Source organism: Chionomys nivalis, chromosome X, assembly GCF_950005125.1.
Source record: "Chionomys nivalis chromosome X, mChiNiv1.1, whole genome shotgun sequence".
Taxonomy (NCBI): Eukaryota; Metazoa; Chordata; class Mammalia; order Rodentia; family Cricetidae; genus Chionomys; species Chionomys nivalis.
Genome location: NC_080112.1, coordinates 64,931,022 through 64,946,468, shown reverse-complemented (window position 1 = coordinate 64,946,468; position 15,447 = coordinate 64,931,022). Strand labels below are relative to the sequence as shown.

Sequence of the window (15,447 nt, the reverse complement as noted above, 5' to 3'; positions counted from 1 at the left end):
AGGCCTTTTGTCTGCAAGGTCCCTGGCCAGCAAGGGGCCCTGATCCTGTACCAGAAGATCCATCGGAGGGAACCTTCATCTGGCGATGGATGGAGATAGAGACAGAGACCCACATTGGAGCACTGGACTGAGCTCCCAAGGTCCAAATGAGGAGCAGAAGGAGGGAAAACATGAGCAAGAAAGTCAGGACCACGAGGGGTGCACCCACCCACTGAGACAGTGGGGCTGATCTAATGGGAGCTCACCAAGGCCAGCTGGACAGGGACTGAAAAAGCATATGATCAAACCGGACTCTGAATGTGGCTGACAATGAGGGCTTACTGAGAAGCCAAAGACAATGGCACTGGGTTTTGATCCTACTGCACGTACTGGCTTTGTGGGAGCCTAGACTGTTTGGATGCTCACCTTCCTAGACCTGGATGGAGGGGGGAGGACCTTGGACTTCCCTCGGGGCAGGGAACCCTGACTGCTCTTTGGACTGGAGAGGGAGGGGAAGGGGGATGGGGAGGGAGGAGAAGGGAAATGGGAGGAGGTGGAAAATTTTAATAAAAAAAATAAAAACTAAGTTAAAAAAAGATAGTATTTTCCAACTTTTTCAGTGAAAGACATCTTACTATCCTCACATGTAACAATTTATTTAATAATCCACAAACCTCTGAAGCATACAGATATTATTTCTTTGTAGATACAAAGCCCAGTACAGCAAGAACTTATAGCACTTGCAGGGGATTAGGCAAGCAGAACTAAGGTTCAAATTCAGGAACCAGGCCCCTGAAGCTATGCTCTTCTGGAGGGATATAGCAAGGATAATATAGTATAACTCCCTTATCTTCCTAGTCAGTACCAACAGAAGTGCTAGACCCGCTTCTTCCTGCCAGACCTGAAAAATCCACCATGGTGAAAGACCCCTTCTTTTAAAAAGATTTCTTTGCATTCACCATCCTGGTGTTTTGTTCTTTCCAGTCAGCTTTCTCCAGTCTGGCTCCACGGAACCACACCTGCTCTAGAACACCATAGAAGTAGAATTCTAAGAGAATGGCAGCTACTGGGGAGTCACTTTCTCCCTGGTTAGCAGGCAGTGGGCTGCCAGCATTCAGATTCTTTAAGTGCTGGTGAAACAATAGTGAGGGCTGAGGGCTAGCGGGTGGCCTGTTGTATTTGGTGGCCAAGGATGCAGGGCACTGTGGGGCACATGGCTAAGTGTTCCCCAAACTGGTGCCATGTAGGAAGGACTCCTGGGAAAGGACGGAGTAGTGATGGACACGGCTTAAGCCTGCATGCCTGAGCAGTGCCTTCCGGCTGTGACGATGACAACATGCATGAACTGGAAATGAAGGATTTGCACAGGACTATGTCTTAGAGAAACAGGGGTCATTAAAATCAGGCTCCCTCTTGAAATGTTTTTCCAGGCACATGAATTTCCTGGGCTTCAGGTGATGTATATTTCAAGTTTCTCAGAGAATTGCTTTGGTCGAGCCAGGCACCCAGATGCAAGAATTTTTAAATTCTTGGGCACGTCAGCTAACTTGGCCTCTCTGGTGTCCTGTGCTTTGGCTGTTTGCTGATGGGAAGCAGATGTGGAATTCTCCCCACCCCCCTTTTTTGTTTATGTGCGGTCATTTCTTTCTAGAACTCAATGGAATCTCATGCTGTCATTTCAGAAGTCTATCAGTGACATTTCTTTCTGTTACTGCTACACCCCCACTTACCATTAAAAATATGAGTATCAAGTCATTGACAGTTGATTAAAGTATGCTTATGGGCACGAGGACAGATGGAGGAATGACATCATGGCTCCCACTTTCCTATCTTCCAGATGGCACTTTCTAAGGACAGATAGCAGCATTTCCTCTTAGGCACAGCTAGCTTGCTCTCTGCTTGGAACAAGCTCCGTTTCTCTTAGAAGTAGACAATGAGCTTGGCTCCCTTCCTTCACTTGGGGATGCTGAGGCATTTTCAGAATTTCTTGTTGAAATTAAAACTTCAAGCATTAACTACACTTCCTGCTTCAAAAATTTTAATTAGACACAGCAAGAGCGCCTGCTGACTTAGAGTCCTGACCTATTTTTGCATGAAATGACTCATTGTTGGGATTGTATTGAATGTTGGATTTCTGCGCTGTGTTTATTACCCATGCTGGATTTGTCTTCTGATGGTAAATGCAAAGGAGCCACATGCTCTAATATTGCTGCAGGGTTTTACCTGGATTACCAGGATTCTACCACTAATAAAATTTTTATGTGCTATACTTTTAAAATAAAGCTTGATTCTTAAATCAAAAAAGAATTATACTACACATATTCTTTTATGTTTTCCTTGTTTTATACAACAGAATATCTGTGAGTGCATTTATATGTTTCAGTAGTATATTTACTTATGTTCCTGAGTAATGTAGCATATAAATATGCTGGAAATTATTTATTCTCTTTAACTTGTTTGAGATGTCTCCCAATAAACATCGTTTTACATAGTATTGCCATGGCATTTGGCATTTACAAGCAGCTACTGTTTACCTACAGTGTACAAAATAACAAGTTGCATTGTGATATTTTTTCTCTTACTCACTTTCCCACTAACCCCCTCCCTTCCCACTCATTTCTCTAAACCAAGTCACATCAAAGACTCATACACAGTTGTAAGAAATAATAAAGAGCAGCTGGGGAAGGCTCAGCAGGTTTAGAATACTTGTTGTTCTTGTGGGATGCAGGCTCAGACCTCAGCACCTACATGGCTGCTCACACCTGTCTGTAACTTCAATTCCAAGGGATTTGTTACACAGTTCTGCTCTCTAAGGTAAGGACAGCAGGCATGCACACAAATATGCATGCAGACAAGGCATTTATAGACATAAAATAGAATAAAAAGTATCTTTTAAAAAGAAACAATGAAGAGACTCACTACAAAGACACTTCACTCAGGTCTGTCTGGGGGTAGCATCCTATACATTATCATGCATACTGCCAAGATAATAACAGAAAGTTATGATATAGAACACAACATACAAGCTCTACTCTGCATACTTTCTACCCTGTTCCTTTTTTCTATTCATTTAGCTAATTTTTCTTGGTTTGCTTGTTTGTCTAGGAAAAAGTCTGGAACTCACTGTGCAACAACAAAGGCTGACCTCCTCCAGCACTGTTCTTACAGTGCCGTAGCCCCATGGTCAGCTTTTGTACCTTGATTCTTAACTACTGGAAAGCACTAACCTATTCTTTATTTCTGCAATAGTGTCATTCCTAGAATGACAAGGCAGTGTGACATAGTCATTTGGACGAACACAAATGCAAACCTGATAACTAACATTCCTCCCATCTGTAGTAGTTGGATGTGGGAGGTAAGGGCAGAATCGTCACAAATTTGAGGCCAGCCTGGTCTATATAGTCAGTTCCAGGATAATCTGATGTGCAGTCTGAAAGCCTGTCTCAAACACGCAAATGAATCAAAACAAACAAAAACCCTCAATACATTGTATTATCTTAGTTTGGCGGGGAGGGGGGGGGAGGCACAGTTTGTAGAGGTCAATGAAATTCCTTGTGTCCTGCTCCACCTTCAAAGCCAACAACACGGTGTCTTCTTTTAGCTCATCCTCTCCATCTTTTAAGAGGTCTTGTGATCATGCTAGAATGATCTGGATATTACAGCATCATCTCTAATCTATCTCAAAACCCTTAGCCTAACCACACTCATGTAGTTGTTTCAATTTCTATTGCTCATTTCTTGAGCCCTAGAGGTTGAACTATGGCCTCATGCGTGCTAGGAAAGTGTTCTACCACTGAACTACACACATCCTTAGCCCTCTTCTTGCCCTTTGAGTTTTCCTTATTAGTACTTTGTGGTAAACATACAAAGAAATGGATTTCGTTGTGGCATTTGTATTCATCACTATACTTTGTTTTCATTCATTCCTCTCCTCCTGTACACCTTGACACCCTTGTCTGCATTCATCCCTTTCCTCAAATACTTCTTTCTTTAAAAAAAAAAAAAAGAGCTCTTAATAAGTCAAGGATAGCCTAGAACTCATTCTGGACCCCAGCCCGCAGAGTGTGTGATCTTTTGGCCCATGTCTTCTGAGAAGGTAGGATTACGAATCTGTGCCACTGGGCCTGGTTCCTTTGGGTCTGAGAATTTTTATTTATTTTATATTTTGAGACAGTGTCAATAAGCCCAGGCTGGCCTCAAACTCCATACGTAACTGATACTTTGCCTCAAAAGCTAAAAGTTTTCTAATGTTTGAAAACTGGGTCTCTGAAGGATTACATTTAGCAGACATGCTGACAAAGGATTGTTGAGAGAATTCACAATGTAGGTGTAGTAAATTAGCTTTCCTTCCAAATCTTTGCATCCCAAGAGGGGAACAAGCGGGAATGTCAGGTCCAAGAAAGTCTAGACCATTGTTGTCTGGATCTCAATTTCTTCATCTACACGAAGACAACCACTTCTAAGCTACAGAATTTACACGCTTTATAAACTCCAAGTACCACCCACTTCAGTCAACATCCTCCACTGCCTTCTCTAACAAGACCCAAGGGAGTTTCCCTGTCTTTCGTTAGCAGTGCAGTAAAGGAAGGGTGGTGGGGAGCAAAATGCGTCAGAAATCTTCCAGACAAGGAGGCAGAACAGGGGCTGACCCTCCCAGGAGTGTGCCAGAGATAAGGAGCCTAACCATACTTGATGGCAAATTCCTGGAATGTCAGTCAGCACAGAGGCGGCAAAAGCAAGAGGATCTTAAAGTTAAGGCCAGCCTGGGTTACCAGGCCTCAAAGCACCATGCTCCACTGCCAAGGAAGACTAGGAGTATCTCGTGGTTAATGCAGGTCTCGTAGCCACACCAAACAACTGGGTTGTGAGCCTTCAACAGATGAGCTGTTTCTCCAACCCATACTGGCAAAACATGTCAGGAAGCAGCAAAAAAGGAACAGATCCATCAGCTCCATCACACCTGTAACCTCAGGACTGAATCTGCTTGCTCTTGCTTTAGTGGTGTTTCAAGTCAGTCCTTCCTATTAAAATAAAGATAATTATATTCCTTCTTCCACTAGAACTTAAGTCAAAGTAAAATGTGCTAAAAGATAGAAAGGTAGCCTATGGACTAGAAATTACTGTGAAATATGCAGAAAGAAAGACCGAGTCACAGTGAAGTCTTCCTAAATTTTATTGGCACTGAAATAGAACACAGATTGAGCACAAACCCCTCCAAAACAATTATTTAAAAAACAAAAATACACAAAAAAAACCTGAATATAAATCTAACCCCCCAAGTCTCTGTGGGGGTGGGTTATTGCCCTTAATGCAGCTAGATTGCCCCCACAATTCCAGGTTTGAATTTAGCCAATATAGGGCAGCTCACCGAGTGTCAATATAATTCACAGCAACGCATAAAAGATTACCCAAGGTTAAGTAAGGGGCATGGGCTGAGGGAGGCTTTGGGCTCGGGATACTGAATGGAGGGACTCAACCCTGGGGAAAAGGCAAATAAGAACAATAAAACCAAATATTAAGCACATTTTAAATGGATTGTATGACCTATAGTGACAGGTAAACCACTAATACTGAAGTCTTCATACATATTGGTTTTGGCAAAATATTTTCTAAAACAGTATATACTTCCCAGATATGGGGTAGGGGGAGTCAAAATAATGAAGCTAAAATGATCCCACTCCAAGACTAGCATCTCTAATAGTGCATTAGCCAAAAAAAAAAAAAAAGTACAAATCAATATCGAGTTAGCTATCCCTAGAATATATAATACTGGTAAAAAATTAGAAGAGCACAATGTGACAAAAAGAGGAAGCAGCTGCTCCAAAGTGGAGGGAAGGGTGTGGGGCTGTGAAGGGAAAGACCAGAACACACAGCGGCTTTCTGGATGTAGCTCCAAGGGACAGCATAGCTAGTGATGCGACCTGGGTTAGAGATTTGTCAGAAGCGGGACCCACTCACCACTCGGGACTGGGTAAGCTGGGGAAGGACTACTGGGTGACTGAAAAAAAAGAGCTACTCTTACTTGTCATAATGTCTATCTGTGAAGCAGGAACAGTGGTCCAATCAGCTCTGGGTGGGAGGAGTCTAGAACTCCTGGCAGAGAAAATACTTAAGCCAGGAATAACCATGTCTCCCTTTGTGGCAAGAGCCTTAGATGTAACTGGCTAAGTTTGGGGGTGCTCGTCCTCTCTGTCCTAGCTGGAAGAGAACTGGAGAGGACAGGGACAGATTCAGAGATGGAACCAGGAACATGGACTAACATGGGGGTAGCCCTACCCATAGACCTAACTTGATAGAAAAAAAGGCTCTAAAGATGCACAGTGGCAAGAGGCTTTCTAGGTTGTTAGTGTGCTCTCTTGAACGCACTGTTTCCGTCATCCCTTTATCTCTCCTTGATTAGAAAATGAGTCCCCGAGCACAGGGACGAGGCTTATTGGGACTGAATTTGTAATAGCCCAACACAGGAGGTAGAGGAAATAAGAATGACTAAACATCTCTTTACCCTCCAATTGTTACAAAGCCTAAATTACTCTATAAGGGATGGACAGGAAGAGGCCAAATCCTTCGTCAGCTGACATGCTAATAGATAGAGCCAAGGCCGTACTTCTGTCCCTAAACCACACAATATTCTAACTCTGCAAATCACAAGACTTGGAAAAAAGTCAAGGGATGGGAGCTAGCTATCAGCCTATTTTACACTTGAGTCCCAGAGGAAGACAGTAAGTGGGGAGTGCTTGCCAAATCAAAAGGAATGAGCCTGTGAGCTGGGGAAACAGGACCTACTCTAGAAAGCTAGGCTGAATGTGACAGAAAAGAAGGAGGTTCCATTGGCACCACAGTGGGCCATTTGTTTGCCCAGGGATCTGAGTCGGGGGACTGAAGGGCTAAATTTGGTCCCATGGCTATACTGAATGCTTGGCATGGCTCCAAGGCTTTTCTAGTTAGTGGCTCCAGCACAGTGTTAGTTAGGCAAAACTAGAGGAGTGTGGGGACAAGGAAGGAGGAGGAGGGGTCCCTAAAGGCTGAATGCCCACTACATGGACTCAAACTCATCAATGCGCTGTTTGGTATTGCCCTGCCGGATCTGGCGCAGGGTCTTGTATTTGTCTCGTCCCAGCCGCATGTTCTCAGCATGGATCATGTCATTGGCAGTCTTCTTGGACTCGTCTCGGGCATTGGCCAGCTCTGAAGTAAGGGCCTGTGAGGATGCAAGAGGAGTGAAGTGTCAATGGCTTCTTCTCATCCCAATTCCACACCTTAGATCAGATTTCTCTCCTTTGTTATTTTATCTCCTCTTTCCTAGCCTTATAATCCACATGTGCATGAGCATACACGAGCCTGCGCCACATACACACAGAATAGAATGAATTAATGGTGTTCTATCTCTTGAGAGTAGAACAATCAGAATAATACTCAAAATATTCAAGTAGTAATTTGGTTAGCAAGGTGTTTTCTGAACAGAGAGAAGTAGGAAGTAGGAGAGAGCTAAATGAGGCATTCTAGGGTATGCCTAGTAAGTGAAAGTGTCTTCCCTTTAGGTTTTTATTGTCCCAGCCTCCTATTCAGCACGGACATCACCACAGGACATATACCCTAGCTCTAGCAAAGGTCATGAGCTATTAAGTCATCACACAGTCTCCTTGACCTTTTGGCACAGCCTGGATACCTTAAGATGCTTCTGCACACGCTCATTCTTCTCTGCCTCAGTGGTACGCTCCTCTTCACTGCGGTCCTTGGCCATAGCATCAGCCCGCAGCTCAGCACTGGCCTCTGCCCCATTCTCATCCTGCTCATCCTGGTCATTCTCAGCAGGCTCAGCAACGTGAGGGGTACTCATGGCCGTCTTCAGCTCAGCACGGGTCTTCTCCAAGTCCTCCTGTACCATCTGGGCCTGGCCAGTGACAGAAAAACAAGGACCGGCAGTCAGATTGGGTAACTTCTGCTAACCTAATCATACCTAGGAAGACAAGTCTAGTAAGAGACCAGTTAGGACAAATGACTTTATTGGTTTGATTCTGAAGTTTTTTTTTTTTTAAATTGAAAATAAGAGTGATAGTATCAACTTCCCATGAGTATTGGGGAATTCTACAGTATTTGAGAAAGCTTCGAATACCTTTTCCCATAAGGACTGAAAAAATGGTGTTTGTCTAAAATGTGGGGAGTCTAAATCTAAGAAAGGCAAGGACTGGAATATACACACAGCATACTCTTTCCCACAATGGTTCGCTCTAGATTCTGTATCTTACCTTTTGCTGCCACTCCACAGCTTCGCTCTCCTTCTTCTTTCGGGCCATTTCCAACTGCGAGATCCGTGATGTCAGCTCTGCCATTTCTGCAGCCTATAGGCATATTAGAAGCCTGTAAGGGCTTGACATTTGGCTTTTCAGGATCCAGACAGAAGCCTGTAACCCCAGTTCTTCTGTGGAACTGGTACGCAATTGGCTACTCCATTTCTTACCGCCCTAGGGACTCTTGAAACTAAATTACTCCACTCTTGACCCCTTCATAAGTCACGGTTCCCCTCCTAGACTACAGGCCTCCTTAAGGCAGACAATTGGTCATCTCTGCCCCTCTTCCCCTCTTAATGTTGTCAAATGTATATGCAGTGGCCCTCAGCAAAGCTTGGAAGTCACTGCTTCAAGGAGCAAATGTTTCACTGCTATCTCAGGGGTCCACCAAGACTGCTGCTACCAGAACAAATAAATGAATTATTAATATCATAAGGCAATTTATGCAGTGAGGAAGAGTTTATACAAGCCCATATCCCTTGAGCAAATTTCTCATGACATCTTTTTCTTGAGAGATACTAACTCATCAATACTACAGAAGGGAAGGGGCTATCTTAAGGAAATTTGGCCCTAGATGCTTAACTTCCAAGTCACAGAACCCTTGTTTTATATATGATGTCAGGGAGGGAATCTTTCCAAAGGAGACTGGAAGGGTTGGAAATCCGTGATGACACACAGCAGTGTCCTCTGACAAGTCTCTCAGCCTCCATGATTCCCAAATTCCTTGTCTAGTCACATTATTCTCTATGGGGTTTAATTGCACAGGGCTACTGAAGAAAGAAACAGAAGAAAGCAAAAAATGAGGAAACACGGCTAAACCAATTCATGGCAGGTCCTCTTCCTTTTCCTTTCTTAGGTTACAGGATCAGATCTCTATCTAAGAAAATAAATGAAACCCAAGGGCTATGGAAGACTGTGGGCCATACTAATGATACTTCAGCTTGCTTTTGAATGAATGTTTAGAGACCTTTGGGATGCAAATGAGCTAGAAGGACTCAGCTACACAGGCAAAGGAATTTATAAACCAGTAGGGGGGCTAGCAAGAAAACTGCATGCACACAGCCCCAGCCCAAGAAGCCACTTTACCAACTGTTCCTGGGTCTTCTTCTGGTCCTTAGAAGCCTGCAACAGGGCCTCCTTGGCTTCTTCAGCTTCTTGACGCTCCCTGGCCAGTTTTTCAGCCTCACTCTGGGCACGCTTCCGTTCCTGCTCAAGTTCTAGGGCCCTGCGGGTCTGTTCTTCCAGTTCTGGTAGAAAAGGAGGAAATTGATAGAGGGCTCAGAGATGAAGATGACACATTAATGTGCTTGCTACGAACCCTGCACTTCAAGGCCCAGTGGTTCCTACAATTTTTCTCGACAAATTCCTTATCTACTCTGTGGCCACACCTGGACCACGTGGTCTTATTCTGCAGCTCAGGGAAAAGGGTATATACATCTTAGGGTGAGGTTCTGAGGAAACTTGGCCTCCACAGTGACGCCAAGTCTCACCTTGCTGAGCCTTCTTGGTCTGCTCCTCGATCTGCTTCAGCTTCTCCATCAGCTCTTCTTTCTCCCGTTCAATCTTCTCCTTCTCTTTTTCTGCTAACTCACGCTTCTTCTTCTCATTTTCCAGCAGAGCACTAGAAAAGAGAAGGAGGGATGCTTACAGGACAGCAAGGTGCATGGAGCCTCGAGGAGTTCCGCGACCTGAGTTTGTTAGCTCCCATCTTCTCTACGTAAGGCAGAGCTTGTGATCAAGGACCACTCTCACTTTCCTCCATAATCTAGCCATCTCATTGCAGCCCCACACAGATTTTCATGCTCAGTCCATTTACCTTGAATTCATGAGCCTAAACGGGACTGCTGGTACTGTAAGTAACCAACTAGATCAGATGGCTTTGCTCTTGTTCTCAACCCTTCCATCTGTACAATGGTTTGCAATGCTTGCACTTTGTCTTACAGCTTTATAGCATGGTGAGGTTAGGTTTTACGCTTCAAGTCTACAGCTAGGGCTAACTTGGCCTGCCTTAAACCTTAGTTTTAGGTTCCCCTTTCCCAGATTTTGTTGCTTATCTAGAATATGTCTTTGCTTTTTCTGGCCTCACTACTTATTCAAGGAAGCATTATTTTTTGTTTTAAAGACTTTATGAATTTTTATTTTATGTGTGTGTGCTTTCCTATGTGTATATAAGTACACAACATGCACGCAGAGCCCACACAAACCGGAAGGTGCCAGATCCCCTATAAGTGGAGTTACAGATGGTTGAAAGCTGCCATGTGGGTGCTGGGAACTGAACCTGGGTTTTCTGCAAGAGCAGCAAGCAATCTTAACTGCTGAGCCATCTCTCCAGCCCCTAGGAAGCATCCTTAGACCTTGGCTCTACCTGTCTTTACTCTCAGACCTCTCAGAATGCTTGGCATGCACTTTTCCCTATTGCATATGCTAAACAATTCGTGTATTTTATCTGTCTCCTACTACTAGAATGATGGGCTGTGGTGCCACACGCCTTTAATCCCAGCACTCAGGAGGAAGAGGCAGGTGGATCTCTGTGAGTTCGAGGCCAGCCTGGTCTATAAGAGCTAATTCCACGACAGACTTCAAAGCTACAGAGGAAAAACAAAACAAACAAATAAACAAACAAAAAAGCAAAAACGTCTGTGCTGAGATTGAATATATGGGGTTTCCTCCTTCCCACAGTTCATATGTCCTGGTCCTGGGCTGATGGGACACTCTAAGCAGTATAGGAAGCTTTGGGAAACTTCCCTATCACAGCATAGAGTTGGGACTATGAATTCCAGCGCTACGGCACCTACCGCTCCATCTGCTTCTGGTGCTTTTCTTCCCGTGCCTGTGCCTTCATCTGCTGAACCTCAATGGTGTCAGGCTTACGCCGACGCATGTACAGCTCATGATTCCCCATGCACAGGGCCAAGATCCTCTTATTAATCCGAAGACGAGGTGCATAGAACACAAAGTCCTGGAGGGAAAAAAAGCAGCTGAGTTTTTCAGGGCTGACAAGAGGGCTCACGTATGCCCTTGAGCACACAATGCATGTACGCACACACCAGAAGCAGCATACCAAATTTCAAAATTTTTAAAGTTTGGAGGAAGTGACCTTCCGGCTTCTGTAAAGCTAAACCCCAAAGTACTGGACCTATTGTAGAACCCAATTATTTGCACTCCACTGGGAATACTATATCAGAGTAAGGAAAGGAGTTTTCCTAGAGTCAATTGCCAGGGTAGTGGCAGACTCAAGGCTAGAACCCATGTCTTATCTTTGACACCAGTATTTCTTCAACTCTGTTAATGTAAAGCAGCCCTTGGCCAGCAAGATGGCTCAGGAACTAAAGGAGCCTGCTACCAAGCCTGACAATAAGACTTTTGATGCCCAAAAACAACATAAAGAAAGAAAACCAATTCTCTCAAGTTGTTCTCTGACCTCCATGTATACATCATGGAATGCATATCCTTTTAACTCCCTCCACACAGAATAAACATGGAAAATAGAAAAGGAAATCTTAAAAAAAAATAACACCCTCTAATATTTTATCGGGAGTGTGTTTTTCTGCTACAGTATTTTGTTCAGGTTTTGAAATTAATTTCTTATTGATTCGCAGGTGGGAGCGTAAGAGGGCCATGGCCTTGAATTAAGCCAATATGGAAGTCAGCCAGGTAGTGGGAAAGAAGCCACATGACAGAGGGATCTTTATACAAAGTGTGAAAAAGCCCAAAGCACCAGAGAACACATACTTAGGTTCTGGTCAGCACTGGAGACCAAACCTCGGAAGAGAACAAAAGGGAAGAGCTATGGTTTTCTGCATCAGAATACAGTAGATACGCACATCCGACAGACCTTGTGACAACTAACAGAGACTCAACCACGGGGTAGGCACTCGGGGAAGGGAAAGTACACTAGCTCATTAAGGAGATAATAATTACTCCTACTACTTCTTTACCTTAGCTTAAGGTGGATTGACTTTTCTGAGTGGTACTCCCTTGGATGAGTGATTAACTGGCCCAACTGGATCACCTCTTAAGGGAGCAGACAATGCCATGTCTCTGTACCTAGATGTCTAGCTACAGTTCTCAAATGAGTCTCAAAGGGCCTCCTGGATGAGAGGCAATATTCTAGTCAACAGGTATACCATGGGTGTCGACACCATTTCTATAATTTCTGAAAAGTGTGTTCTAGTTACAAGAAAGCAAGCTGTAAGAACACAAGTATCTAAATTTCTTAAATATCAACTACCTTGATTGATATTTGTTTTTTAAAGCCTTTGATTTAACCTGGCTTTTAATTTTATTGAAAACTACATACATTAGCACTTCATGTCCATCATGCCACCCTATTCATGTGCCTCCCCCAAATTCATGATCTCTTTCAAAATTATTATTGTCCCATACTAAATAAACGAACAAATGAAATGTAAAAATAGAAAGGCACATTTTAGAGGATCTGGCGATGCATGGATGTAATTCAAGCACTCAGGGGCTGAAGCCTGAGGGTGACTTTAAGTTAAGGCCAGGCTGGGCTAAAGTGAAACTTCGCCTTAAAAACTCATGGGTAAAGAAATATGTGTAAAGTAAATGCTTTAATCTTCTTTTATTGAAAGTTCTACAAGGTAAATTTGTAATGTCACCTTTGAATTTGAACTTCTGGCTCTGCTTTCTTTCCACAATTAAACACGAGCCAAGTACACGAAGAGTACATTTTGGGGACTTAGGAAGCTGAGATAATTGCAAAGCAGCAGCACTTAAGACTTCCTGTAGCACAGCTCACCCACAAAGGGGGCTTGACAATAGAGAGCGACCGAATAACAGGTATGACCTGGCCAGTTCTCAGCATTAACTTCCTCTGACAGAATGTTCTGTTGTGAACAAGCTACACACAAAAGAAAATGGAGAGGCAGGCGAACCCAATGACGTGTTTGCTCTTAGAATTATCTAAACCTTGGCAAAAATGTGCCAAGCAGAGTCAAAGAGAGGAGTCACTCACCGGGGCTTTTTTGTCAATAGGCTTGATGACAAATTTCTTATCATTGAAGGAGATATTCCTGATTTCACTCCAAGGGAAGCCAATCTTAGGAGTCAGTCTGTAGAAACAGGAGTCAACAACACCATGACAAGGAGAAAGCAAGAAAGAAACAGACCTAGCACCTTGCCTCACCTCCGCCAATCCCACTCTATCCACTAACACAAACTTCTCCCTTGATGAGAGAGACCTACTGTCAACTCGGCTACTGTTAATATACTTATTGCCCTTTGTTTTGTCCCATTTGGGGTTGAAGTAAATACCTTGTAAAGACCTTCTGGAGAATCTGCAGCACTATTTAACTGAAAACCTTCTATACTTCATCATTAACTTTGGGAAGATAAATAACGAACTCTAAGATTCAGTCAGCAAATGGAAAAATAATCTCATGATTTCACCAAGAGCAGACTGGGGGGAAGGGAAATAAATAAAAAACACAACAGTACAGTAAGACGTATAGGCCAAAAGTCACTTAATCATAAGGTGAGGCTTGAACTTTATGAACCCTCACAAAACTGATATTAGGGGTGGACAATGAGAGCTGACGAGAGGCCAAGGACAATGGCACGGGGTTTTGATCCTACTTCATGTTCTGGCTTTGTGGGAGCCTAGACAGTTTGGATGTTCACCTTCCTAGACCTGGATGGAGTGGAGAGGACCTTGGACTTTCCACAGGGCAGGGAACCCTGACTGCTCTTGGGGCTGGAGAGGGAGGAGAAGAGGAGTGGGGGGAGGGGGAGAGGGGCGGGAGGAGGGGGAGGGAAATGGGAGGCGGGGAGGAAGCGGAAAATTTTTTTTTTCAATAAAAAAAACTGATATTAGGTCAGCACTGTTCAAAAATTATAATTATATAATATAATAATATAATTATATAAGGCTCACATTTATACATTTCCTAGGAGCTATAGAAAAATGGATAAAAAGGAAATATTATGATCTAATTATAAAGGTTTAATTAACACTATAGATCCTAATACTATCATTTGAACATATATATCAACATTTAAAACTATGGGTACATTTTACACTGCTGTAGTTTGAATTATTTTCACATGAGGAAGCAGATGAAACAAGGTTCACATAGTCCAGGACAGCAATTGTGCTGGCTGGTTTTAGGTCACCTTGACACAGCTCCAGTCATCTAAAAGACGGAACCTCAACTGAAAAAAAAAATGCCTCTGGAAGATCTGGCGGTGGTAGAGCATTTTTTAAATTAGTGATTGAGGGGCCCATCCCATTGTGGTTGGTGGCATCTGGTGGCCTTGAGTTCTATACCAAAGCAGGCTGAGCAAGCCATGCTTGCTAGTAAGCAGCGTTTCTTCATGGCCTTTGCATCAGTTCCTGCCTCTGGGTTTCTGCCCTGTTTTATTCAGTTCCTGCCCTCTCTGTTTTTAATGATAAATATGGAAGAGAAAATGAAATAAACCCTTTCCTCCAGGCAAGTTGCTTTTGGTCATGGTGTTTCATCGGAGAAGTGGCAATCCTAAACCTTAGTCTTAACACCCTTGAATTAACTATGTATCCAAGGCTGGCTGTGAACACCTGATTCTCCCTGCCTGCACCTCCTGAGTGCTAGAATAGCAGGCACGCACTGCCATACCCAGCATAATTTAGCTATCACATGCCTCCCGAAAGATCATTTGTTAAAGGGTGGGCTCCCAGATAATGGTGTTATTAGTGGTGGCAGATGTTTGTGAATGGGGCCTGGATGGAGGAAGTAGACTACTGGGGGCATGCCCTTGAAGGAAATACTGGGATTCCAGTCTCTTCCTCTTTCATCGTCTATTTCTCAGCTGCCAGGAGGTGAGCAACTACGTGCTCGCCACAACACAATTCTACCTCAATACGGGTCCAAAACAACTGCACCACATAACTGCAGATTCAAAACTCTAAAAGCACAAGCCAAAATCTACCTTTTCTTCTTTAAGCTGATTCCTCCCAGGAATTCTTTTACAGGCACAGAAAGATTATGAGCACACATCTTTTTCTCATAGTGGTTCTTCTAATGTAGTATGCTGTTTACAGTTATTATACATCTCAGTTGTAATGACATTTTAAATGTTCAATACTCACATCTGGCGAGTGACTACCATAATAACCGTACAACTCTAGTCAATATAAGACTAAAGAAGCTGTGCAAACATATGGCTGGACTTCATTAGGTAG

The 15,447-nt window shown here is 43.5% G+C and overlaps 1 protein-coding gene across 1 annotated transcript in view; it reads right to left on the bottom strand.

Annotated features, from left to right (window-relative positions):
• Nucleotides 1-5,134: 5,134 nt before the first annotated feature.
• Msn (moesin) overlaps nucleotides 5,135-15,447 on the bottom strand; it is a 70,912-nt gene continuing 60,599 nt past the window's right edge. Inside the window, exons 7-13 of the mRNA XM_057759939.1 lie at nucleotides 13,246-13,342; nucleotides 11,063-11,226; nucleotides 9,758-9,888; nucleotides 9,354-9,514; nucleotides 8,226-8,318; nucleotides 7,646-7,870; nucleotides 5,135-7,177 (exon numbers count right to left, since the gene is read on the bottom strand). Of these exons, the coding sequence (XP_057615922.1) occupies nucleotides 7,013-7,177; nucleotides 7,646-7,870; nucleotides 8,226-8,318; nucleotides 9,354-9,514; nucleotides 9,758-9,888; nucleotides 11,063-11,226; nucleotides 13,246-13,342 (1,036 nt within the window). The 3' untranslated portion in view covers nucleotides 5,135-7,012. The remainder of the gene's footprint in view (nucleotides 7,178-7,645; nucleotides 7,871-8,225; nucleotides 8,319-9,353; nucleotides 9,515-9,757; nucleotides 9,889-11,062; nucleotides 11,227-13,245; nucleotides 13,343-15,447) is intronic.